Here is a 26,721-nt window from a genome sequence, read left to right on the forward strand (position 1 = left end):
AACTGTTACAAAAAGGTCATAAAACCGGGCCCGCTCACTTAAAAAAAAAATCACCTTGCTTAGCAACAGATTGCAGCGCCAATTGGGGTCACAACTCAAGGACTACGCGTATTGTCACTTGAGCTGAAAGACGAGCTAGGTAGTTCGTGAGAATAAGCCCTTTTTTAAAAAAATGTTTTTAACGTTTTAAGTAAGGAGCTGATAAAGAAAGGCCTTTTACCGATCTGTTTTTCTTTTATTAAATTGTAATGATGAAGAGGTATCTGCCCTCTTCTCCCCCCCCCCCAGTTGCCTCAACTTTGCTTTTCGGAAGTGAGTTTTGTTTCTCTACGCTATGTGGTTTTTACAGAATCTTCGAAGGGAAGGAATTTCCTAATTCAAGTTCCTTGCTAGAAACAAAACCCTGTTTAAGTTCTCCTTTTCTTCTTGCTATAAGCCTGTTAAAAACAGCCAGTAAGCTACATCTCCATTTTGTTTATGAAATTGTAAAGGCCAAACCTAGGACTTCTTTCCTGTTAATAAATTATACGAGTTTATTAAAAAAAATTGCCTTATAAGCCAGTTACAACACTGGTTTGCCACAGGCTTAGTTGAAATATAGCAAGGTAGTAGAGAATACTGACATATTTGCCCTTGCCCTGTTTTGTTCTAAGCGTGATATTTATGGAGAACCATGTAACTATTTGGACACAATATATACTCGACATCTGACATGTGACAAAGCAAAGAAATATTGGAGTAGGATTCACATCTTAATACAGAAGATTCTCAGAAGTGAATATAAAGATAAACATTTATTTTGGGTGTAATGGAAAAGGACTTGGGGAAAAAATGGAACTTTGATCTTATATATATATATGTTGACGGCATATATTGACGGCAGCAAATTACTTTATGCACAAAAATGGAAAGACACTTCGATTACCACAATGGACAAATGGCTGCAGGAGTTGAGGGAGTTAGCAGAGATGGCTAAACCGACTGCTTTGATTTCTATTTGGAAGCCGCTTCTATTTTTGTTTGTATTTGGAAGTTACTTCTGGACTTTGTGCTTGAGGTGGGGGGAAAAAATGAAACTTTGATTTTGGGTTTTACTGAATCGGTAGGTTTGTTGTTATAGAAATTGCTAGTCTATACTATTACGTAAAAGTAAAAAGTTGAGATTTGATATTATTTTATTCTACTATACCAAAGGGAATCGAAAGTCAATGCCTTTTCTTTCCTTCCCCCTTTTTTCCTACACTTTCACCTTCCTTATCTTTCCTACTATTTTTTTGTATTTTTGTATCTTACAGTATCAATACTTAAATATGTGTGTGTATGTTTATGTATGTATGTATGCATGTATATGTAAAAATAAAATAAAGACATTCAACACTAACATTCAAATGAAATTGCTTTTCAAATGAAGTGAGAATTTAATTTGGGAGATGGCATGGGGCTGAGAATGAGTTTGGCTGTTTAGTCATATAGCATTACTTGTAAAGGCAGTTTTTTAATTACTTGCTTAACTACATTAAAAAAAATTGTTGGCTGGCCACCAACATTATGCCACATTTCCTCATAGTTTAACAGAGCCTTCTAAGACCTTTTACAATGTATCCTAGCATAGCATGAAATAAACTTTCAGCTAGCCTATTGAAACCTGGACCAGCATTTTTTGCAGAAACGAGGCAAAAGTTTGTGCATCATAAGAGTACCATGAACAACTTGACTGAAAGGGTCATGTCACAACTTTGTGTACCAAAGACAGAACTATGAGACCAAACCAAGGAGTTTAGTCAATGGAATCATAACAAATGAAAGGAAGCCAAAATATGATCTGCATGTACACACAATGACTTAATCAGACAAACCAATATGTTTTGGTGGTTAAGGTGCTGGTCTAGAAACCAGGAGACTGGGAATTCTAGTCCTGCCTTAGGCATGAAAACTGGCTGGGTGACTTTGGCCAGTCTCACAGGGCCGTAGCTGTGGGGAAAATAGGAGAGAGGAGTATAATATATATGCTGCCTTGAGCTACTCATAAATAGTAAAGGTTGGATAAAACTGCAATAAAAAAGCAAGCAAGCAAATAAATAAATATTGCAATTACACACTTATATCAACCATCAGATACAAGTACTAAGCCACTGTATTTGTGTAAAGTCATCACACGTGCTTCCCCCTTACCCTTCTGTAGATGTCCATGCTTAAGGCTTCAGTCTGAGAATAATCTCCATTGAACTTAATGAAAATTTTGAATATGTATAGATACTACTGGACGACACTGAAGAAAAATTTTGAAACTCCAAAATTACTTTTATCTAAAATATTATTTGAACACCCTTCTGGAAGATGATTCAATTAGCAAATTATTGCATGAAAATCAGAAATTATCATGTGAAGCTAAATAAAGTGTAGCCTGTTTTATATGAATTGTTCTCAGCATTAAAAGAGACTTCTGTGCAGAATACAGTTACCCTATTCACATAGGGAGGCTCACAATTTAATACAGAAAGAAAAAAGAAAAAAGACAGAAGATGCAAAGGCCAGGAATTGTTGTCAACAGAAAATGTACTGGATATGGTTTTCACTCTCGCTCCTTAATTACACCCCAAAATGAAGCATCGTACAACTTTAATAGCCACCATGTCACTCAGCTGTAATAAAATAATTGAGATATATTCACTCATCGATAGTACTGTAGTTTGACTCTAGAAGAAACTAAAGTTCTTTATAAATTATTTATTTATTTTTAATTCCATTTATATCCCACCCTTCTCCGAAGACTCAGGGCGGCTTACAAGCTTAGCAGTAGCCTTCATTCTATGTATATGCCTGCTTATTAGGGCTTTCACACACACACCAAGCGGCATTATTACAAAGTCAGCTTAATTGCCCCCAACAATCTGGGTCCTCATTTTACCTACCTCGGAAGGATGGAAGGCTGAGCCAACCTTGAGCCTGGTGGGATGCGAACCTGCACTAATTGCAGGCAGCTGGTGTTACTTAAGGAGGCATTAGCCCACTGCTCCACCAAGGCTCTTATTCTGATAATTTGCATAGTTTGTTGCAAAGGGTGATTTGGATTTCTTGTATATGGTAGAGAAAAATCTATCAAGATATTTTATATATATATATACATATACATATACAATAGATTTATAAAAAGAAGCAGTCCAGCACACAGTATGCTAAGTAAGTAATCTTTGGGTACTGATTGGCTATATTCCATAAAAGCCAAGCAGACAAGCAGATGAAAAAAAATATTAAGACAAAGACCTAGAAAAACAATGCTTTGTAGCATCATTTTAAAAAAAGAAAGAAAAAGCTGATTTTTGTTTTTAAACTCCACTTACATTTTGCTCCTCTGGCTCTAGTTTGGGAATCTTACGTGACTTGCGCTCTTCCGAATGGGACGTGTCATGCTTGCTACTTTTTTTCCGTTTCTCTTTTCTCCCTTCGTGTTTGGACTTTGCAAACTCGCTCGCTTGTACTTCATTTAAAAGATCCCCACACAGCGAGGACTCAAATAATTCCCTGCCGTTCTGGATAGTTTTGGTTATTTTTAGTTTAATTTCTGGTGAACCTGTCTTCTTTGGAATCACCGTTTGGGATACTGAGGGTGGGGTAGGCTGAGGAGGCGATGGTTTTTCCAGAATTTCGTGTGGCCTTAGGTTAGAGTTCTCCATTTGATAATACTCTGGTGGGCTAAAGTTTCTAACGGTGCCAAAGCCATTGGCAGAGCCATTCGGATACTGACTGTAGGACGGGTATTTGGTCTGAGGCTCGTACATGCCAATTTGGGGAAATCCATTAATGAGGGGCGGAGGGTCCTCTGCTGTTGGCGTAGGATACTGAAAGCCTTGCTGCAACGCAAGAGCAGCTTCATATGGTGTCTGTCGACCATCTTCCGTGATGTCACTGTTGGCATCAAAAGCATCCTCTTGGCGGTTATTCGCCGAATCAATGAGTTGAGGTGGTTGCTGAATTGTGTTTCCCATGATCCCTTGCATGAAAGAGAAGGAGAAATCCATTGTTCTGCTCCAGCATCCTTAGCTTTCCCTTTTTCTCATAGGGCCTAAAATGCGAGAAGAAGGAAAAAAATGATTCTATGGCTTCTCGAGCAAAGTTTAGAAAAATCAAAGTAACCCCACTGTGAATTAAATTTAACAGGAATGTTCACTTTCTGCAGACAAGTTTTCAAAGACTGGTAAATGTATTACAGCATAAACTCTAGTGTAGAGAGCAACCACTTTTACATCGTGTACACACACACACACACACACACACAAAATGTTCTGGGGTTACCTAGAAAGCAAGGGGCATTAATCTTGTACTCTCATGCTCCAATGGGTTGTGAGTGGTGGATGGCTTGAGGTTTGTGGTTGCACAAAAGATCGGGTCTATTTGAAGATTTCATTAAACTGATTTATTGCTGCTCATGCCTGTGCCCAGGAATCTTCTTAACTAATAGTTAACACCTGCTTGGAGTTAGATAAGAGTTAATGGGATTCAAGGGTGGTTGGATTAGTTAGCTTATGGCTATGTAGGGATTCTAAGACTGATATCTCTTTAAACTCCACTCTTAGGTTCTGCCAGTCCTTCTCCTGCATCAGGTGAGTAGTGGTCTCTGAGCAGAATGCAAACATGGAGCACAAAAGTTCGCTTGGACACAAAAAGTTGAACAGTGCACCATTCAATGCCACTGGTTTGTGAGATGGGCAGTTATACAGATTTGACATATAGAGAAAAAAACAGCATTTTTGTACTCCCCTCACCAGCAATTAATTAATTCCTTCCTTCCCTCTCCCTCCCTCTCCTTCTTTCTCTTTCTACATACATACATACATACATACTTCTTATCCACCTCAAAGAAGGGCTCTGAGCCTTTTGGGGGGGGGTTGGCATGTATATGTACACTTGAAGGACAGGTCTTTAAAAATGCCGCTTTTTGTTGCAACAGACTCACCATCGCTATATTTAGACAGTACACTCCAAGTTAATCTCTTGTAGTTAACAGTGTAAAAATGTATCAATCGTGATATGCAACATATGACAGAGCAAGTAGGCCAATAGGAAAGCTCAAGAACTGTTCCAAAAAGCAATTTAGAGTAAAACAAAATTAAAAGAAACGAGACAAGCATATTGTTGCACAGAACTGGATTTTCAACTCTGAGACTACATACAATAGATATTTTCCATGGTAATCTGTCTCTAGTCTGATCTTCCACCGTTGCACTCACTGCCATTGAAACGAAGTCCTCTTCCTTGCAACAAATAGTGTACATTTTGCCTGGAGACAGTTTTCATTTTCTGCCTTTATTAAAAAGTTACTAAGTTACTAAGCTGAAGCAAAAAGAGGAAACAGCTCTTCCACTGAAGAGCCACAGCTTTTCAAAAGCTCCACCATACTCACAAAGCAGAGATTATCAGGCATGCTGAAAATCAGATTAAAAGATTTGTGGCAGTATGGGAAAGCAAAGAGAAAATTATAATATGGAAGAAGGTGTTGCAGAACTTTAGCAAGGCTTTTGGCAATTTTTCTTTTCAGTTGTTGCATATTGTTCTGACAAAACAAATCCAAGCTCTATAAATGAGAAAGCATCACAGACCACCCTTTTGCCCATTAATATACTTTTTTTAAAAAAACCAACAACTTTATGGGATGATTAAGCTGCTTACAATATCCATACATTTAAACTCAGTTTTGAATTTTCTCAATGGTTTGCCACCACAAATTCCCTACCCCATCCCAAACCTCTAAGTATTTGTGGAATATATCTTGCCCAAAGTTAGGAGATGCCTTCATCGATTTCCTCCCCACGCTATTTTTGGAAACTTACACTACCAGATTTGTGTAAATGCACGCATGCGCAATTTTTCAGTGTGATTCAAGGCATTTTATTTTGTTTTCACTAAAGGTTGCAGTGGACTAGATCATGCTAGGAAATGGGCAAGAAGAAGGAAAAACTAAATCCCTTAAAATATTTTTCAAATGCAAGGAAAAGGCTAAACACAGCAGACAATTTCTTTTCACTTCTTAAACATGTATTTACCATCAAATTTGGTTGCAACTTCAATACAGGCAGTCGACTTACAAGCGTTCATTTAGTGACCATTCAAAGTTACAATAACACTGAAAAAAGCGCCTCGTTTTTCACACGACCACTGCACCATCCCCATGGTCATGTGATCAAAATTCAGATGCTTGGCCACTGACTCGTATTTATGACGGCTGCAGTGTTCCGGGGTCATGCCTAAAGACATGCACCTCTTGCAACCTTCTGACAAGCAAAGTCAAAGGGGAAGCCAGCTTGACTTAACAACCGTACTACTAAGTGAACAACTGCAGTGATTCACTTAACAACTGTGGTGAGAAAGGTCATAAAATGGGGCAAAACTCCCTTAACAAAAGAAATTTTGGACTCGGCTAAGTCAGGGGTCTTCAAACTTGGCCCTTTTATGACTTGACTTGTGGACTTCAACTCTCAGAATTCCTCAGCCAGCATGGCTGGCTGAGGAATTCTGGGAGTTGAAGTCCACAAGTCATAAAAGGGCCAAGTTTGAAGACCCCTGTTCTAAAGCATGACTGGCTGAGGAATTCTGGGAGTTGAAGTCCACAAGTCATAAAAGGGCCAAGTTTGAAGACCCCTGGGCTAAGTCAAGGGCTACTTGTAATACAAGTATTAGAAGGGCGGTATACAAATATAATAAACTTAAACTTAAATTTCAGCAGCACCAACAAGAGGACTTCTACGGCAGGTCAAGAAGCCACGGATGGCTCAAAAACCGTAAGAGATAAAGTACTTTCTGTAGAGTCAGCTGCACAGTTGATTGTCTCTTTTATGCTTTTCTTGGAAAGCGTGGATATCCTGGAGTAGATATCCTGAAATATTAATAAATTATATAGTGCATACTGTATCTGTAGATTGGTGAGATTGGAAATGTTACCAAACTGTATTATTCACAAGAACAATTAAAGAATTTTCAGGCAAGTACCGTAAACACATCATTGACAGAAGTACTTCTGAAGGATTATAATTTATAATTATAGTTATATTTCTTTTAATTTTTTTTAATGTTAACGAGAACAGGCAGACTCAGTTAATTCATGCTTTACATCTTTGGCTCCTACACCGTCACCTCTTTTATACTGTTTGCATAGCCAGGTAGTCCTCGACTTACAACAGTTTGTTTAGTGACCATTCAATAGGGCTTTGTATTTTATGACGGTTGCAGTGGCCCAGTCATGTGATCCCCTTTTGCGACCTTCTGACAAACAAAGTCAATGGGGAAGCCAGATGCACTTAGCAACCGTGTTATGAACTTAAAAACTGTAGTGATTCACTGAACAACTATTGGCAAGGTTGTACAATGGAGCAAAACTCACTTGACTAACGTCTTGTTAGCAACGGACGCTTTGGGCTCAATTGTGGTCGTAAGTCGAAGACTACCTGTATGTAATAAACATTTTTCCTACATACTATGAGCCTTTCTGTAGAAGAAATGTTCCAATGGAGATACATCTTTCTCTCCATTTTTTATTCTAAATGGGGAAAGGACAATTCCAAGAGGCTGGAATTGTCTACGTGGCCAATTCTTAATTCTGGAGAAACTAAAACTTATCAAAGAGTTTAATGGCCTCACCTTAGACTACGTTTTACATTTCAGTAGCCATAAAACATCCTAACTCAAAGGTTATATTCTCAAAAATGAGGAAAACACTAGGTTGACTGGATGCTGCACACAAATTTAAACTTCATTTTTTTTCCTCTTACAAAAAGTCCCCTCAACAGCCTGGCATTTAAACATTCTTCTGGGAATATGTAAATTAATAAATAAGTCTCGTTATTATAGTTTCCAAACCAAAATATTTTCGTTATTACTTTTCACCGCAGGGTGATATATTTAACTGTCTTCATTTTTCAATTATCAGAAAAGTAGACGGTTTTTTTTTCTAAAAAATATATATAGTCATAACTCTTTAATCCTATGGAATATTTTAGATACATATATCTTTAGTAACAAATTATCTGTCCTAACTACATGTTAAATATGGAACAGAATCAAGGTAATTTTGTACTTTAAAATTTTGAACTCATAATTACCGCTGATGGGACTGCTCAACATGCAATTCAGCTGCCTTATGAGCTCTCTGGGTTTCTGACTGACATCTTGCCTTTTTTTCCCCCCCCCTGGAAGCTCAGCTTAGCCTCCTTAGCACTTTCTCTTTCAATTTCCCCCCAACCAATAACTCTATTGTCACAGGATAGCCTGTGGGATTGTAACTGAGAGGGAGGTACATTTGAAAATCAGCATAATGATAGCACTTCACAACATTGCCAGCTTCCCATCTAGTTAATGAATCTTTTAACACTGAAGTTAGTCACAGCAAAGATAATAATGGAGACCGGGGTGTGCAAAACACTGCAGTTTCGAAGCGGATTGCTTGAGATGCTGCAAGAGCACTTTGACACCGAAAGAAGCGTTTTACAATCAGAATAAGCAATGACAGGATTAGCCTTTGTTCCGAACAAAAGGAGTGAAGGATGTTTCTTCCATTTTCAAATCTGTCCTATACCAGGAAAGGGGGGGGGAAGAGAAGGGGGGGGGAAGAGAGAGAGAGAGAGAGAGAGAGAGAGAGAGAGAGAGAGAGAGAGAGAGAGAGAGAGAGAGAGAAAGAAGCCACAGCCATCAACCATTACCTTTCCCTCTACAAAAACAGAAGAGAAAAGCAGAAGCAACAGAGTTGGCTGTTGTGGGTCTGATGATATGCCTGTTCATTAAATGAAGAAAAGAGGAAGAAGAAATATTCTGATTGCGATCGAAAGACATTAAAGTCTGGGCAGGCTTGTGCAACTTGAAGTGAGCCAGTATTCAGAGACACGGAATAGACTTTCTGGGATAGGTTAATCGCAAAATAGACTTTAGAAGGCAGCCACAATCCCATCATGCCTTACAACACTTGAAGAATACAAATGAGGTTGTTCAGAGGCTCTGCTGTTAAACCTTGTATCTAATGAGGCCATTCTTTCTAACACTTATGGTTATTAGTAGAGCAGAAAGAAGAGGGCTGGCCCTTACTGGAATGTAACAGGGCTCACCAGTTCAAGAACTAATTATGCAAAACATTAGTAAACAGCTTAGTTTAGCAATTAGTCACTGACTGTAGCTGTGTGACGTGCTAATTTGCATTGTGATTTGAGTTAATCTAACATGTGAAGATAAAACATAGTCACTTACTGGTTTGGGTGCCAGAATACAAACTGGAGCCTGACCTGTTCTTTTTTTTTTGTTTTGTTATTTTTTTTATTGAAAAGTTTTAACATACAATTTATCTTTAACAATCCCCCCTCCCCCTCCCTTCTCCCTCCCCCCATACCTCTCCCCCCTCCCCCCCTCCCCCCCACTTCCCAGAGCTAAATACAAGGTATATATAAAAAAAGCAATCATAAACAACCATATACTAACAACCATAAACTCTAGAATCCATCACTCTCTAGCTTGTATAGGATAAGACAAACCTTAGTAATATTAAATATATATAGAAAAACTAAAAGAAAAAAAGAAAAAAAAAAGAAAGACTTATTCAAATGCTACATGAAACTTCTTAACCCTATACTTGTTCTGGATAAACTCAATCCATTTTCTCCATTCCATAATATAACGTTCTTGCGAGTGATCTTTCAAATAAGCCGAAATCTTCGCCATCTCTGCCAGGTCGGAGACCTTTAAAGTCCACTCTTCTATGGTCGGCAGTTCCTCTTTCTTCCAATACTGACCTATCAAAAGTCTTGCTGCCGTAATTAAATTTAACATCAACTTAGTGTCCACAACCGTAGCATCCGTAATTATTCCCAACAAAAAGAGTTGCGGACAAAACTTTATCCTTTGCTTAAAAATCTTCTGCATATTCCACCAAATTTTTATCCAAAAAACCTTGATCTTTTTACAAGTCCACCATACATGAAAATATGTTGCATCTTCATCTCCACATCTCCAGCATTTTGGCTGATAATTCGGATACATAGTCCGAATAGTCTGACAGAAGTATGTAACATTGAGAAGGGCACAAGGCAAGGGTGTTCGTTATCGCCCTTGTTATTTGTGTTAACATTGGAGATATTATTGGTAAAAATACGAAATTCAGAAAGAATTAAGGGTATACAGATCAGAGATCAGGATTATAGATTGAGAGCGTTCGCAGATGATCTGGTTGTTACAGTGACCCAGCCGGAGAGCTCTGTTGTGGACCTGATGGAGATAATAATGCAATATGGGAAGGTTTCTGGATTTAAAGTTAATGTACAGAAAACTAAAATTTTGGCTAAAAATATGACAGCATCGCAAAAGGCCCTTTTAGAAGGGTTAACTGGATTTGAGACTGTTAAAAGGGTTAAATATTTGGGGGTGTTTTTGTCGCCCTCTAATACAAAATTATATAAAAATAACTATGAAAAATTATGGGGGAAAATTCAAAAAGAAATGGAGAGTTGGGAAAAACTGCAATTGTCTTTGTTGGGGCGAATTGCAGCAGTAAAAATGAATGTCGAGCCTGACCTGTTCTTGAATAAGCAGCATGAAGAATGGCTTGTATAATGCTGAGCCTAGTCTGCTAGCTGTTAACACTTCAAAGTAATGACACAGGATGTACAAATCAAGAAGCAATTGATCTGCAGGATTTCCATAGCTTAATTTTTGTTTATCTTCTATAGGTGTGGCTTGATGGAGGGTAAAAAAAAAAGTCTTTCCCTTTTCTATATACAGATATTAACTGAGGGAAGTGCAGCCTTCTTTTTTCCTAGTTGGCTTAAATCAGGAATGAATAATTTGCAGAGCACACCTGATCCCAGACATCCTGCTGCTGAAATTCAGGGTCGCGATAAGCCATTTTTATGCTGCAGTTTTTCTATGACCATAAGGCTGGGGATGGGAGCAAGAGGCTCCAGGGAGGCAAGCCAATTCTTATTTTTAGCGTTAAAATCCCCCAACTCCAGCATTATAACTTAAAACCTATCTTGTTTCAAAATTCAGCAACAAATTTCAAATATTTGGGATGGTTCAAAGGACAAAAAATGGGGCTAAATGCCTACACTCATTCCTACTCTCACCAGAAAGGGGGGGGGAAGCAAAACCTTTGACTTCATTCTTTTTGGGGTGCCGCTGTGTTTCAGGCAACATCCTCTTCTTTATCCTCCAGCTCAGAGTTTCCATTTGTAACCCAGAGAAAGCCACGCTCCAAATAAACGAACAAATGCTCAGGAATTGCTGTCATTCTAACCAAAAGAAAGTCTAGCAACGGTCTATTTCCCACCACTTTGATTGTGTCGAGGGCACAAAGTTCTTAACGGTAAATTAAAAATGGAAACATTACAGTGTGTCACTATTTCTGACTGTGCCGTTTTCTATGATTTCTTTGAGCTTAAAAAGGTAAAAAGGTTCCCCCGCACATGCGTGCTAGTCATTTCCAACTCTAGGGGCCGGTGCTCATCTCTGTTTCAAAGCCAAAGAGCCAGTGCTTGTCCGAGGACGTCTCCGTGGTCATGTGGCCGGCATGACTAGACGCCAAAGGCGCACGGAACGCTGTTACCTTCCCACCGGAGTGGTCCCTATTTTTCTACTTGCATTTTTACGTGCTTTCGAACTGCTAGGTGGGCTTACACAAATGTTTTTACAAGCCTCTGACACAACACTATATCTATCAAGAGAGGGACAGGGAATCTTTCTCACTGGCCAGGAGGAAAGAGAGTGCTGGGTTCCTGTTGCCATTAATAGCAGGAAGCAAAATAATCTGATTCTACCAGCCAACCAACCAACCAGATCACTTAATTAGTAGGCACAGATTGTTTAATTTCCCACTGCTAATGGCAGCAAGAAGCCAGTGATCTGCATGAAGTCCCTTGGGGGTAAAAGAGAAAAGAAGCGTGTATGCATGAATGCTTATTTTTATGAATACAAAGGGAAAGTAATAGGGATATGAAGGAAAAACTTCTCATCTTATCCTTCTTATCTTTCCTACTACTGTCTCCTATTGGTATTTTAAGATTAGGATTACATTACTTTGCTGGGAGTGCCTGCAATGGAGACAAATTCCTTTTGTGTCCAACCACACTTGGCCAATAAGGAATATTCTATTCCTATTTCATTCCTATTCCTATTCCGTTCTATGCTTTCCCTTGTCATGGAAAATTGTGACCGCAGGGGTGAAGAAACGCTTGCCAACTTCCCTTTAAGGCATACTCCAGATAAATGCAGTTTCGACTTTTGCATCCCACTTTTAGAATTACCAAAAAAAAGGGAACCCAAAACAAGCAACCTTCTCCCCAAAATTAACACACAAGAATGCTAGCCATCTTGAAGAAGACCTACTTTTGCAGCTTTTTTACCTCACCACATGTGCACTTCCATTGCTGAAGAAGTAGCACATGACAGATGCCCAAGGTGGGGGGGGTTGGTTTTTTTTAGTAACACATTTTTTAAAATGTTCAGTAAATGACAGTTTACTTCTGCTTTACTCTTTTGACAACAGGAATGCATAAATGGCAACATGTGAGGAAACGAGAAAAATGGCATCAGCAAAAAATGCAATCGTAAGGGAAATCTTGAGTCAGTTTGCTTTTCCCCACCTCCCTAAGTTTTTCCTCTGTATTTATTAACTTTCTGGCCCAAAACAACTTTAGGCATTTTTAATCGCTCACTATACAACAGGGCCCAATGAAACTCTTGTCAGTACTGAATTCCAACACATTTTTTCAACAGCACCTTCTGCAAGCCAACATCCTTCGAATGAGACAATTCAAAAGTCACATCGATTACAGAATCTGGAAAAATCAATAAGAGAACGTTATAAACAGAAATTATTTGCAAAGGTTCTCTCTTGGACACAGAAAGGTATTGGCCCATGGCAACAGCAGTGCCCATTTCAGGTTTCATTATTGTGATTATGCTCTGAAAAAAGTGACATGCCAATAGACAGCTACCCCTCCAGTTAATTTCTTGAATAAGTACAGGCGCAAAATATTACCGATATATCATTTTTCACATGTATTTCTTTAACATCGTTCTTGATAGGTAAAGCCATCCATTAGCTTAAATTTTTCTCCCTTAAGTCCAAATGATATGTCACATCCTAAGTCCAGCTAATCCTCCATTTATGACCAGTTGATTAGCAATAGAAATTACAATGGGCCCTATTCAAAGTTCCAATGTCTATCCTCCCCCCCACTGGTCACATGACTGCATTTGGGGGGGCTCAGCAACTGAAGTACACTTATGGCTGTTTGCAGTGCCACATGGTCATGTGACTGTGATTTATGACATTTTTGCCAGAAACTGGCATTCACTTCTGGTTTCCAGCAAAAAGCACCGCCTAACGAACAATGGGTTCATTTAAAATCTGTGACCACAAAAAAGGTAGTAAAATAGGGCCTGGTCACATGGCGACCTGCTTTCCGACTGTCAGGACTTATGAACGTAATTGTGGGGTTCAATTATGGTCATAACCCGAGGACTACACTATACAGCTAAAACACAGAACCCAGTTTTTTAGCTGTACAGTGTTGTGAAAACAATTTAAATGAAGGGTCAGGATAGTCACATTAGGTATCCTAATCCTTTACAGCTCTTCCTGAATTCTTTTACAGGTGAAATCATAAGGCTACAATCCAATTCTGAAATTCATCTGAGCTCCTAAAATCATCACTCAAACAAAATAAGTGTCAACATCCAGCTTGAGAATCCAAATAAAACTCCAGGTTTATTCCATCTCCGATAATCTTACTGTTTATTGAATACACTGCATGATTATGTCGAAGCAAAACTAACTCTGAGGTTCCAACACCAATTCATAGACTTAAACAATAATTTTCCCAACTAAATCTCCAACCTCTTACATAGTCCATATAAACAAGTTCACTTTGTTATGGGAACTCTCTGCTTCAAATCCACACCTGTTCTGGTGTCCTTGACAAGGCTTCAGGCTCTCACAGTCTTCAGATGAATCATAGAAATTTCGTTTCTCCATCTAACCCACTTGAAAGTAACACCTCCCCTCCTTAATCTAAAGGCAAGTTGAAACGCAGAGCCACTTAGCTGCCAAAGTTTCATCTCTGACAATAAGATTGCATTGATACAGAACTGTTATTCATCCCTCCAAAAAACTGCATCAATACACCCATTATCCATCCCTCCAATTATGCTCCTGTGGAGTACAATGTATTTTGGTCTTTCATACATATATATTTCATACTTACAATTATCCCAAACATTACATTAATTAAACAACACACAAAGTAACATTCTTTGAATTCTGCCATCATTTGAGACCATCATGTGGTCAACTTTACCTTTTCTTAAGTTATATCCTATCCAGTGTTTTCCCCCCTTCTGTTCAACCATGTTCAATTCTTGGAGACTGTCTGGACAAGTCCCTGAAATTTCTTGGCAAGGTTTTTCAGAAATGGTTTAATTTTTTATTTATTTTAATTCCATTTATATCCCGCCCTTCTCTGAAGACTCAGGGCGGCGCCATTGCCTCCTTCCTAGGGGCTGAAAGTAAGTGACTGGCCAAAATTACCTAGCTGGTATTGTGCCTAAGGCAAGAACTCATAGTCTTTTAGTTTCTAGCCTTATGCCTTAACCACTACACCAAACTATTCTTCAGAAGCTAACAATCATCATTCTAGAGCAACCATGTTAAGAAGGCCAAGCTGTGCAGTAAAGTATGTGGGAACTGAAACTGGATCTCCAAAATCGTCCAGTATATGCTACATATTCATTTAGCAAATGACACCACTTTATATTCCTGTTCTGACAAGAAACCTGATTGTTTCTATGCATCTTTTATTCCTGCACCACTTCATTCAACTTCGTTTTACCAGGAATTTGGGGCTAACAGAACAGATGATGCAATGAGAAAACGAAGGCAGAAAAATATTCTAGGTAAATGTGATCATTATATTTTAGGAGGCAATTATGGCAAGGATGATTTCATCCTCACTGCTTCTTCACTAACATACTACACCAGCAAAAATATACCAAGTGATGCATAACCTTCTTTAGTCTCACCAACGGGTTGATGTTGGAGGACCACTAGAAGCATTCATTAGTGCTATTTATTCACTAAGTACTTATGTCAGACTGCTCCTTCCTTTCATTCCTTTCAATTACATTATCTGTAACCCATTAATGAATTGCCGAAAGCAACTTGCGTTATGGGAACGTGTTTAGTTCTGAGGCCGGAGGACATTTACTACATGCTTAAAATGCTATAAAAAGCAATAATTGTAATTCTGTATTTTTCCATGATTTACTCACGTGCTGGAATTCATTATCAGAGTGGTTCATACCTGAACATTAATATTCTACAAGATGACCAGCAGAAAGCAAATTATGGTCATTTCTAGACCAAAAAAAAAAAAGACGACTCATATTTACTTTGGCTGAGGAGTATCAGTAACAAAATAAGACGATGAATTTCTAATCCTGTAACTACGACCCATTATGTAGCCAAACATAAGCATGTTTACTTTCCTCTGCTGTCTTAACTCTTCTATAAACATTGTGGTTTGGAAGGTGCTTAGGTTCTAGCTTGGCCTCCGTACTAACAACATGCTTCAAATAAAATACAACAGTAACAAAACAATACTTATTTTCTAATGTAAACTGCGCTTGGGGAAGCAATGCAGATTTGGAAACAGAAAAAAAAATGGTTCTTGAGTCTCAGAAATGCGGAAGAGGGGAGAGTCTCTTATCTTTACCAATCTACCATTTGTGAAATGGGTTGCTTTGCTACGCTGCCTATCTATACTTTTGTATCTGAAGACTGAAGTCAGCCTCTGCCCTCTTCACAGCTTCCTGAGGAAAGAAAAGCTGTGGTTGTTTTTTTTTTGTAACTAGAGACAGGCCAAATACAGCAGACATTTTGTGGTGATCACGGTGACATTTTCTCAGGTTCCCAAATCTGCCTTCAGGGCCAAAAAAGACCAGGCAGCCCAGATGTCTCTATGGCCCAGCCATGAGCACACAGGAAGAGCTCTCTTGGATCAAGCCAAAGGCCCAGGTAGCTCAGGATTTTCTCCCCAGTGAACAGAACGTTTCCCAAGGCTGCAACCATCCAGCAATTAGCCGGAGGATTACTGTCACTGAGGATTGAAGATAGCAAGGAGCAATCTTCGTGGTGTTCGTTTAAAAATTCTGTTTTAACACCAATAAATAAAGGGATGTTGTTGGGTTGGGTGCCAGGAAAATTGCTTCATTTTTTTTTAAGGAACTGTGAGGTTTCAGTGCAGAACAGTTCTAGCTATACAGTTATTCTTCTTAATTGAATGTGACAGTGCACACAATAGAAAGATGGGTACATGTGTCCAATATCACTTTTATATATTTTTTTTCTGAGAAACAAGGTTTTTTTTAACTAGGAGGGCTCTCAAATAATTTGTGGACAATTAACTTAGAATCTGTACAACACAGGCACTTTCATCCTTCCCACTCAACTTATAAGTTTGGTGATATAGCCTTACTTTGCCCACATTTACACAAATTAGGCAATCCCATCCCTAGACGCGATATTAAAGGTGCATAACCTTCCTCTGGCCAATTTCCAGGCTTGGCCATTGAGTGGTATGTTGAAGGCAGTGTAAATATTGAGTCTGATGTTTATTTTCAATTATTTCTGTAATTAGCCATGATTATTACCTTTAAAGCCCTACATGGCTTAGGCCCAGGGTACCTGCGAGACCACCTGCTGCCAATGTCAACCTCCCATCGCCCGGTGCACTCCCACAGAGTTGGCCTCCTCAGGGTGCCGTCGGCCAGGCAATGCTGGCTGGCGACCCCCGGGGGGAGAGCCTTCTCTGTGGGCACGCCGACCCTCTGGAATGAGTTGCCTCTGGAACTGCGGACGGCCCCTGACCTTCGATCCTTCCGCCGTGACCTGAAGACATGGTTGTTCCAACAAGCGGGCCTGGACTGATCATGGTGTTTAAATTTGGCTTTTATCGGCTTAAATTGTCCTTTATTTCTTTATTTATTGTTTTATTCTTTTTTTAATCTTTGTATTCTATGTTTTTTATTTTTTTATTGTTGTGACCCGCCCTGAGTCCTTAGGGAGAAGGGCGGCATATAAATTTAATAAATAATAATAAATAATTATTCCCACATATTTATTTCCATGTTCTGTTACTTAAATAATAAAATTCAGTGGGAATTCAGAATGATAGGGGGAGACCACATCCTAAGATTTGGGGAAACTCACCTGGGCTTGGGTCTCCAAATTGTGCACACCTGTTTAAGACTGTTTCTACCTCTCCTTTTTTTTTTGCATTCTCTGCCTAGGAAAATCCACCTGGATCAAACACTTTCACAAGGTTGTGAAAAGATTCTTAGATATATTGCATTTTTACATGAATGAGATCATTATCATCAGTAATATTCATTTGTATATCTCAACTCCTGGCTGGCTAAGAGGATGCCAGCAAGGTATTGTCTCTGCTTGAGGGGTAATGGGACCCGGATGAGAGAGAAGAGATCTAAGCTCAACCTTTTGTGAGACTTAATGACAGTGGCGACCTGGACCATCTGAGCTTAAGGATTCTATCTCTTTAATTTTGAAAGGGGCTGTACTTCCTAGACCAGGGGCTCTTCAAACTTGGCCCTTTTGTGACTTGTGGATTTCAACTCCCAGAATTCCTCAGCCAGACTGCCTGGCTGAGGAATTCTGGGAGTTGAAGTCCACAAGTCACAAAAAGGCCAAGTTTGAAGAGCCCTGTCCTAGACAGAAGTTGAACACTTCGGAGGTCTTCCAGGATTCTCAGCTTCTGCTTGAAGAACAGTTGACAGTTATAGCCAGGAAGGCCTTTGCATGATTTTGTCTCATTTACCTGTTGTGCACGTTCTTGGACTGAGAGGCCCTACTCATTATCAGGCCCTGATAACCTTGAATGTAGATCACTTCTATGATTTCTACATGGGCTACCCTTGAAGACCCAACGGGAAACTTCAACTGATCCAGATGCACTTATGGGCATGTACCACTGCTACAGGAGTGACACTACCAGATCAGCAGGCTTTGTGGTGCAATTCAAGAGTTGTTTATCACCTACAAAGGCCCATACGCCATAGTAATTTGAGAATCTCTCTCTCCCCCATTGCTTTTGCCCATCCTATAAAACAAGACAGAGCAACATCATGCTACAAATCTCATCTATTAAGCAATGTCACTTGATAGGACCTAGGAAATGTGCCTTCTTCATCATGATCCCTGACCTCTGGAACAATATCTTTTCGGAGATTTGTATGACTCGGATCCTGCTGTCCTTTAATTGTGCCTTGAACATTTGGCTGTTTCCTTAGATTTTATTCTACAGTAGGAAGTGAGTTCCATCTGTGAGGGGGTTTTAGTGGATGTTTGTTCCACTAGGATGATCATTCCCCTTTTCTGTTCTATTTGATGCTTTGTAACTTTGACTTTAATTCTGTACATCATTTAGAGTAACCGAGAAGATAGGCAACCTTGAAAATGTGAAATATAAATAGGAAGGAAGGAAAAAAAAATCAGGTGATTTATTAAGTTCTAATTATCCCATTGTTGCCTATAGCCATTTGTGATTTTCTTGTTTTCACAATATTACTTGATCATTTATATAGTATTTGGGAGTACTCATATACTCATAGGACAAGAACTAATAGCTTATATACAGACAGCAATACTCAGCAACAATTATGGGAGGAGATCTTATGGCTGAGCCTTCAATAATAAGCAACAACTTTTAAATTCTGTTGAAATTAATGGCATCCCCTTCCAAAAGAGATATGCCTTGCTACAATGTTTGCCTCCCATCATAACCCTATTTGCAGATATACAACTTGGATTCCAATTACTGTTCTCATATACATGCATTTATTTTTCATTCAACAAAGCCTGGGCAAAGTTCCTCTTTCCAGATTAAAATATGTAAATAAAAACTTACAGTATAGCATGCTTATGTACTGCTATTGATATTGAAATGGTTGGCTTTCAAAATATCAGAAAAGCTTACGGTATTTCTCAAACCGATTCTAGCATTTATATTACTATATAAAATAATATATAATCACATTTGGCTGATATTTTTTGTACTAATACAATAACCTGTTCATCTTCATGTTTTTAAATCATACAGAAATCTAGATAGTGTTTCCCTTGAACTGCAAAACTGTTATCCAGCTTTACCATCATGCAATGTGATGAGTCATTTCTAGTTTTACATACATGTAGCACTTAAGTCACAAGAAATAATTCATTTTGGGGAGAAAATACACCATTCCTGGAAAGCATTTTGCTATAAATTTCACTTTCCTCAGCTTATATTTATATGTTCATTAGCATTTATTCTGTCACAGAAACCAAATATTATCACTGTAAGCTGTTCAGACACACCTTCTCTCATGCACTGATCATCTTTTACTATGACCCACTTAAAGACAAACAGAAACCAGAAAGAATGGCTCCATTGCTAGACTCACTGCTGAGTCCAACATGAGGAAATTCTGAAATATTAATGAAACACTACTATGATAACTACATCCTTGAATCAATCACAATAATGCATTATATTTTATCAGCTGGTAAGTTTTTAAAAGACAAAAGCAGAAGTCTCTGAATAAGGACATCAAAAAAGGAACACTCATATAAATATTTCTATTTGTGTTCAAAAACTGAACGATGAAGGATCAAACAATATAAAGTACATCCAAACATACTAAGGTTGTGCCTTATTTACAAGATAGTCACACATACTGCTCCAGTTGTCCAAACATCATATTAATACAGGAGAAACAGAATTAGCATATCTAATATAGTAAAGATATATTCAGTACATGGAGCTTTTTCACTACTGCACTATGAAACTGAAAAAATACTTTCAAACATTACACAAATATTCCTACTTCCCACTAATTAGATACCTGAACAGCAATTTGTCTCACATCTCTGTTGTCTGCTGTACATGAAATTCAAACAACACCATTTGCCCAATTCAGTGATGATTAAAATAGAGAATCGCCTCACTATCAACATAAAATAGACAAGAAAAAAAATATTTAGAAAAGCCTTGGAGAAAATCCTTGCTGGTATTAAATTTAAAACATAAATTTTAGCTAGCTCTGCACAAGCAAGTGTGCCTTTTGTCAGCAGCTGTGGGGATGCAATTTCCTTGTTTACTTAGAGAAATTGTAGAAGACATTTCAGCTCCTTTTGCCACACGCGAGAAAGGCAGCCCTTCTATCTATTTCTCTTTAATTCTTCATGAAAATGGAGGGAAAAAAATCAGAATAACCCTGCTGCAGATTTGTACTGAAAAGGGTTAATTTCTGCACCGCAGTCCCTCGCAGTCCTGGCTGCAGAAAAGAAGGGAAGGAAGAAAGATGTCGCTTCCCCAGTTTGTTTATGATAAATCTGAAACAGTGTATAATGGTAAGCAGGAAATAAGGATCCTGGTGAAAGAAGTAAACCCCATTTGTTAACCCCAAACAGGGCTGGTTTCTTTTGGAGGGAAGGCTGGGGGTGGAGTAGGAAAGAGATTTACACTGCAGTATCTGGCAGCAAACATGGCTGCCTCTGCCCCTTTAAATCTAAGTGGCCCTCCTCTTCCTCCTCCAACACACAAAACTATTATCTAGTCTATCCACAATGATCCTTCTCCCCTTTCCAAGAGGGCCAGAGATCCCCCCCAACAGAATATTTCAAATTCTAAGTCCAAACCCTGAGATGTTTGTGCATATTTATATATGTAGACGCTGCGAGCACATATACACAAAAGGCTGTTTCATTACCAGGTCAGCCTAAGACTTCCCAACTCCAAGAATGTCACTGTCTCATGACTCCTCATGCCTTCCCACGCAAAATGTCACACAACAGCAGTTAACACCGTGTTGTATAATCCATTCAAAATCCACAGTTCAGACTTCACACCTCTTCCAGATTCTCTCTCTCTCTGCTCTCACACATGCTTCTTCTATGACGGTCTTGGTTACCATGTACAGATCACACATCACAGATGCCTTCATTCCACTACACATACACACACACACACTTCCATAAACAGTCTCTTTTATTCTTTAAACTACGAGGGTTGAAGTTTAAAATAGAGAAACCATTAACAATTATTTCAGTAGCCCTGCTTTTATCATCAAGATCATAACACGTACTGGACTCTCTCACTACAACCCTCCACTACTAATTGATCTGAACCTTCTTAAAAATGATGGCTCACTTGATCATTGATAGAGGTCTTCTGAGGCTGGGTGGTCCTCTGTCAGAAAGGTTCTAGTAGATCCTGCCCCGTGTTTGGAGTAGATGACTGCTCCAGTGCCTTCCATCACAATGATCAATGGAGCCAGTTCTTTCCTTCAGAATTCTTAGCAATTTAATTTTGCTTATTCTTACCCTGCATATCTTTAGATCTCTTCAGAGTCTGAAAAAGTTTTCAGCCCATTTCCACACACTAATCTGTTCCTCTTTATTGTGTCCCATTTCTGATGCATTTTCATATCATTAGTTCTCTGCCAAAAAAAATATATTCTCTATTCCTCTTCCTACAACAATTTAGCCATGTATTAGCAGGGATTGAGCTGTAGTGGAGTAATTAACACTTAGCATTAATACCTGAATATTTTTAATTGCTTATTACAGAATAGCGCTTTTTCCTAACTAGCAACTAAACACAGTTTCTCAAAATTCAAAACCTTTCTCAAAAGCCATCCTTCCACAATAACCATCAGCTTGCCTTCTACAAATTAATCCTTCAGGATATGGAGCAGGATTACGGCTCTTCACATTCTGGCACCCAACTATTCTGCTGATAATAGCTGTAGTTTAATGCATCTGAAAGGCAGCAGGTTGCAGAAGCCTGAACTCAAGAAACCTGACTCCAAATTTAAAATCATAATTGATTTCAGGTAATTTACCCTTTCATCCAGCACCCTGGATATGAATATAATACATACAAGGATAATTATATGTCATGCTTGTGTGTTACCCTATATCTAAAAAGCTCAAAGTATCATAGATATATTTCTTTCCATTTAATTTTTACACAGTTGCCAAGATGATAGGTTTAGACAAGCTGAGATTACTAGATAAAATAGAATTTGGGAGCTGATGTTTGCAGAACTCTGACTTCACACCACTGTCCATTACTAAATCTTACTTACTAGGCGTTGTTGACATAAACGGATACACTTTTAAAAATTCCAATGGATGCCCGCTGAAACATTGTATAAATGGTATATAAACACACCACTTATAAATATAAAGGGCAATTGCCACTTATGTAGCAAGTTGCACAAGCTGCCTCCTTTGCAGCAACCAAATAGCTCCGAGGTATTTTATTCTTCTTGTCGGTAAAAAGAAAGAAAAGAAAAGAAAAGACGTCAATGCAAAAGGGGAAAAAAAATGGAAGAGAGGGGAGAAAAGCCCAACTTTCCGAACCTGGCATTCCCTCCACATTTGCAATTCCAAGAATCCCAGCAGGAACTTATTGTTAACTTATTATCTCCAAGAGATCACGGGGTGTTTTTTTTTTTTTTAAAAAAAAACAGGGCCAGAGTTGAGCGCTGTAACCTGGAGAAGCAAAGACTGATGAGGACTAGCAACTTTAGAGTCGGCTGCATTGTTAGCAGCGCCTGCCCGCGCGGCTATCCCGCCCCCCCCGGGGTTCTGGCCCCGCCCCCGCCCCAAGCCCCGCCCCTCCCGCTTACCCTCCTCCCCCTCCCCCCCTCCATCCCGCCTCACCTTCAGTCAGTTCCATTCTAACTCCCCCCGCCGTATCGGACCGATCGCCGCCGAGACACAAAACGCGGGAGTCACGCCGGGGAAGCCCCGAGCCAGGCCGGCCCGAGCCAGGCTCGTCAAGGGGGGCGGGCCTGGCCCCGCTGTAGGCCGCGTCCGATCCCCGGGCTCAATTTCTGCAGGCTCCCCGCTCCTCCGGCCTCGGTCCCCGCCTCTTCCTCCCCCGCCGCTTCCCCTCCGGGTGCCGTCCCGGGCGGCCGAGGAGCCGCAGGGCCTCGAGAGAGCCGCCGAGGGCGCGGGAAGGGGGGCGGCACCGAGTCGGGGGGAAAGAAAGGGGGCGCTGGCGCTCCGCTCGTTCTCGGCGTCCCGGTCTCGGCCCTGCTCGTTCCCGCTCCCTCCGCCTCCTCTCTTTCCTCACGCACACAAAGCTCCACACACAGGCAGCGCCGGGAAAAAGCCGCGCTCCCATTGGCCGGCGCCAAATTACGGGCCCCGGGGCTTCTTGGGAAGTGTAGTTTTTTTTCCCCGCCCCCGGATCTTTGGGGCCTTGACCAAACGGGCTCTGCGCTGCTTGCTGGCTTGCCTGCCTGTTTGCGGCCAGTCATTAGGGGGGGCCTTGGCAGGAAACGACGGGCGAAAAGGCATTGGCCAGCAGGGCCGGAGGTAGAGATGTTTATTTTTCTCTCCCAGATGCGGGATGATTGTGATAAAGAGTTGCACACAAGCACGCCCAGCATAATGCAACCCATCAATGCAAAGTAAAAAAAAAATGTAGCTTTTTTAAAAAAATGCATAGCTTACCTTGAATCTTATTTAAGTTATTGCAGGAATTGCTTTTCGCTCCTATCTGTTTGAACAATCCGGTCTGGTCTGACGGGTTCTGTTTTAATTATTTGTTTTAATGTAACTTATCTTCTGCATTTGGGCATTAGGGTTTAACTTATTTTCAATTTCTGTATTTGTACATTTTTGATATTTATGTCACTGTTCACCGCCCTGAGTCCTTGGGGAGAAGGGCGGTATACAAATCAAATCAAATCAAATCAAATAAATAAATAAATAAACTGAGTCTCTTACTGTAGTAAGATGAGGCAACTAACGGGAATACCTTAGACGAGGTTGATTAGATAGAATTTAGCATTTGTGGAGAAGAGTGGATGAAGGCAATATTGATTTTTGTTGAACTATCACTCTAGATCACGGTTGCCCAACCTTTTGGCTTGCAGGGCTGCATTGAGTGAAGAGGAATTATCTTGGGCCACATATCAAATATATACTATAGTTAACTTCCTTTATTTAGTATTTTTATTAACTTGTGAGGCCGCATTACTAGGAGCCCAGGGCTGTGTGAAGCCCGTGTGTTGTGGGTTAGAGAAACCTGATGCTTTGGGACTGCAAAATAATAGCTTTGTGTAAATGAGACAGCAATTAAATGCAGGTATGTATATCTCCGAAGAAGTTCTGATGGAATGAGGCCTTTAAGGAGATGTACAATCCTACTTTTGCTTTTGACTTCATTCCTGAATTCAGCTGAATATTATTGTTCCTGCACCCATTTTGAGAACAGATCTGCTCCTATAGGCTCTGAGTAAATATGAGGTATCAAACAACTAAGAGTTCTACGTGTTCCTAAACAGCATCTGTTTTAAAGCATCCATTACCTCTCAAAAGTGCAGGAGGGAAGGTGCAAATGAATAAAGAGCAGCCTCTTTTTGTGTGTGATTTTAGGGCAGTATAGAAGTTGGATGGAAGAAAATATGAGCAGCAGAGCTGAATTGTGAAATGCAGGAGCAAGTTATAGCAATATAGTTTCAGCTTAATTCTTCAGTAATTTAAATATGTCAAACTGGGGATTTAGAAATATCTTAGGTTTGTAGCTTTCTAATATAACAATAAATAGTTGTAAATAATTTACATTGCTTTCTCGGTTTTTGAGATTCACATTTTAGAAAGACCAATCCAATTTAATGGGTGTTGTGCTGTATTCCCCCCCTTTCTTACAGCTAGATTGATTCAGTTCCTTCAAAGTGTTTTCAGAGCATTCATTTTCCATATTTTGACTGATTCTACTGCCCTTCCTGGAACCCAGTTATCTTGTTGAAAAGAGTAGCATCAGAGTTTGACAACAGTATTCCAGGGGAAGTCTGGCTAGAACGATTACAGTGGGGCAATTATTTACAGTGGCTTGAACGCTTATTCTGGTGTCTAGCGTGGCAAATCAAGTTGCAGATTTCATATAGATATGGAAACAGATCCTCCTAAAACCTCATTTGTACTGTATGGTCCTGACTCTTGCAAATTTTGATGGATAGTTTGACAGCATCTGGCCTGTTTGTGGCCTTCCCTACTGAGTGCTGGCAATGGAATAAAAGACAGGAAATCAAGTGGGTGCCAACTTCAAATGTGTATCTTGGTGCATGGATCCCTGAATGCAGGCAACTGATACATTGGGCAAAAATATTTAGCACTGCTCTCGTGTGGTTATTTATTACTGGCAGAGAGATTTTTATATATGACACAGGAAAGACTAATGTTGTAATTCCCCCCCCCCCACATTCTGGAATCACTTTAAGAAGCTTTTGTTATCAATTGTGAGATTTTACAAGGATGCCACATCTGAATTTAGGCCAAGGAGAGATAAAATACAAAAAAAAGCTTTTATAGCAGATACAAAGCTTGCAATGGAAGAAATAATAACAAAATATGTTGTCTTCTTATAACATTAGGTTTCTTATATATTGCCTTTATTCTAACTTACTTAAAGCCCTTACTTACAGAAATGCAAATTTCTTAAACAAGTTGAACAAAATATGAGTAATGCTCAATGCATATTATTTTGCAAGAGATTCAAATGGCTGATGGTATGAATCATTTCTTTTGTAAGTAAAAAAAAACCTGCCTACTGTAAAATAGAGAAGGACAGGACACAGATAGTCTTACATTCACTTTAATTTCCAATACATAGAGTACGTATAACAGTGAGCTAAAGAAGATGTCTTTAATTACAAATTAGTTGCATTAATTGCCTTTAAATTGCCTAAAAGCAAGTGTAAAGAGTCCAGTATTTGTCTTAGGTTTTGCTTTTACTTGCTGAGGCTTAGCATTTCGACAAGATAGTTTTGCATGGAGAAATATACAGGAAATTATTTGCAATTCAGGTTAGCGTAAGTAAATGTTTTGGGGATTCAAATCGCTTGCATCAGAGCCAAAAAGAAAAGGAAATAAAGCCAGAAACAGCAATCGCTCGGAAAATAAATGGGATATGGGTTTGGGGGAGATGTGAAAGCAATCATAATTAGCTAATGATGTAAAAGTAGCAGGAAGACAGATAGGTTCTGATGAAAATGAAATAATTTATCTGTTTTCAACAGTAGCTGAATGTGGATATTTCATTTTTCCCCCTGCTTTCTATGTGTCAGCCACTAGGATATTTTTTCTCTGTCAAATTTGTGGTAAAACCAAACTCTGCTGACACGCATCTTGAAGAAGTACTTCTATTTAAATTAACTATTTAAATTATGGAGAAAGACAAGATACAATGTTCTGGGGAAAAAAATCTTGCTTGAGCTCTTCACTTTTTTTGGAATTATCAAAATGTTTTTGCTGAGCAAGCAGCTAAATTAATTTGAAAGGAAAGAAATTGCGAGAACCCTTTCATTCTACGTTTGAGGAGTCAGTGTAATAATTGAATGTAGTCCGAACTTCTCATTAAACCGGCATCGATTGCAGCATCGTTTTCCAAGTGCATTTTTTCCCTGTTTATATTTTCAGAATGAGTTATATAACCTACTACACAAGGAAGTATCTCTTATTTCAGAGATACTTCCTTAACCAAATTGCTCAATGCCTTCATAACAACAGCAGAGCTTCTAATATACTTGAAAAATTCTTAAAAAATTCAGGGAGATAATAAAGAGACTGGACATTCACCTGTCTGAGACAGTTTAGGTCAGGCATGTCAAACTTGC

At 39.3% G+C, this 26,721-nt stretch overlaps 1 protein-coding gene across 3 annotated transcripts in view; it reads right to left on the reverse strand.

Moving 5' to 3' along the window:
- The window catches only part of NSD3 (nuclear receptor binding SET domain protein 3), a gene marked incomplete at its 3' end in the record, with an annotated part of 87,246 nt that extends 64,084 nt beyond the window's left edge, over positions 1–23,162 (reverse strand). For all 3 annotated transcript variants that reach the window (XM_083368438.1, XM_083368437.1, XM_083368439.1), the window contains exons 1-2: positions 22,757–23,162; positions 3,342–4,063 (exon numbers count right to left, since the gene is read on the reverse strand). In XM_083368438.1, coding sequence (XP_083224564.1) covers positions 3,342–4,019 — 678 coding nt within the window. In that variant the 5' untranslated portion in view covers positions 4,020–4,063; positions 22,757–23,162. The remainder of the gene's footprint in view (positions 1–3,341; positions 4,064–22,756) is intronic.
- Positions 23,163–26,721: the final 3,559 nt, after the last annotated feature.

The sequence above is a fragment of the Vipera ursinii genome (genome assembly GCF_947247035.1).
Source record: "Vipera ursinii genome assembly, chromosome: 8".
NCBI classification, from domain to species: Eukaryota; Metazoa; Chordata; class Lepidosauria; order Squamata; family Viperidae; genus Vipera; species Vipera ursinii.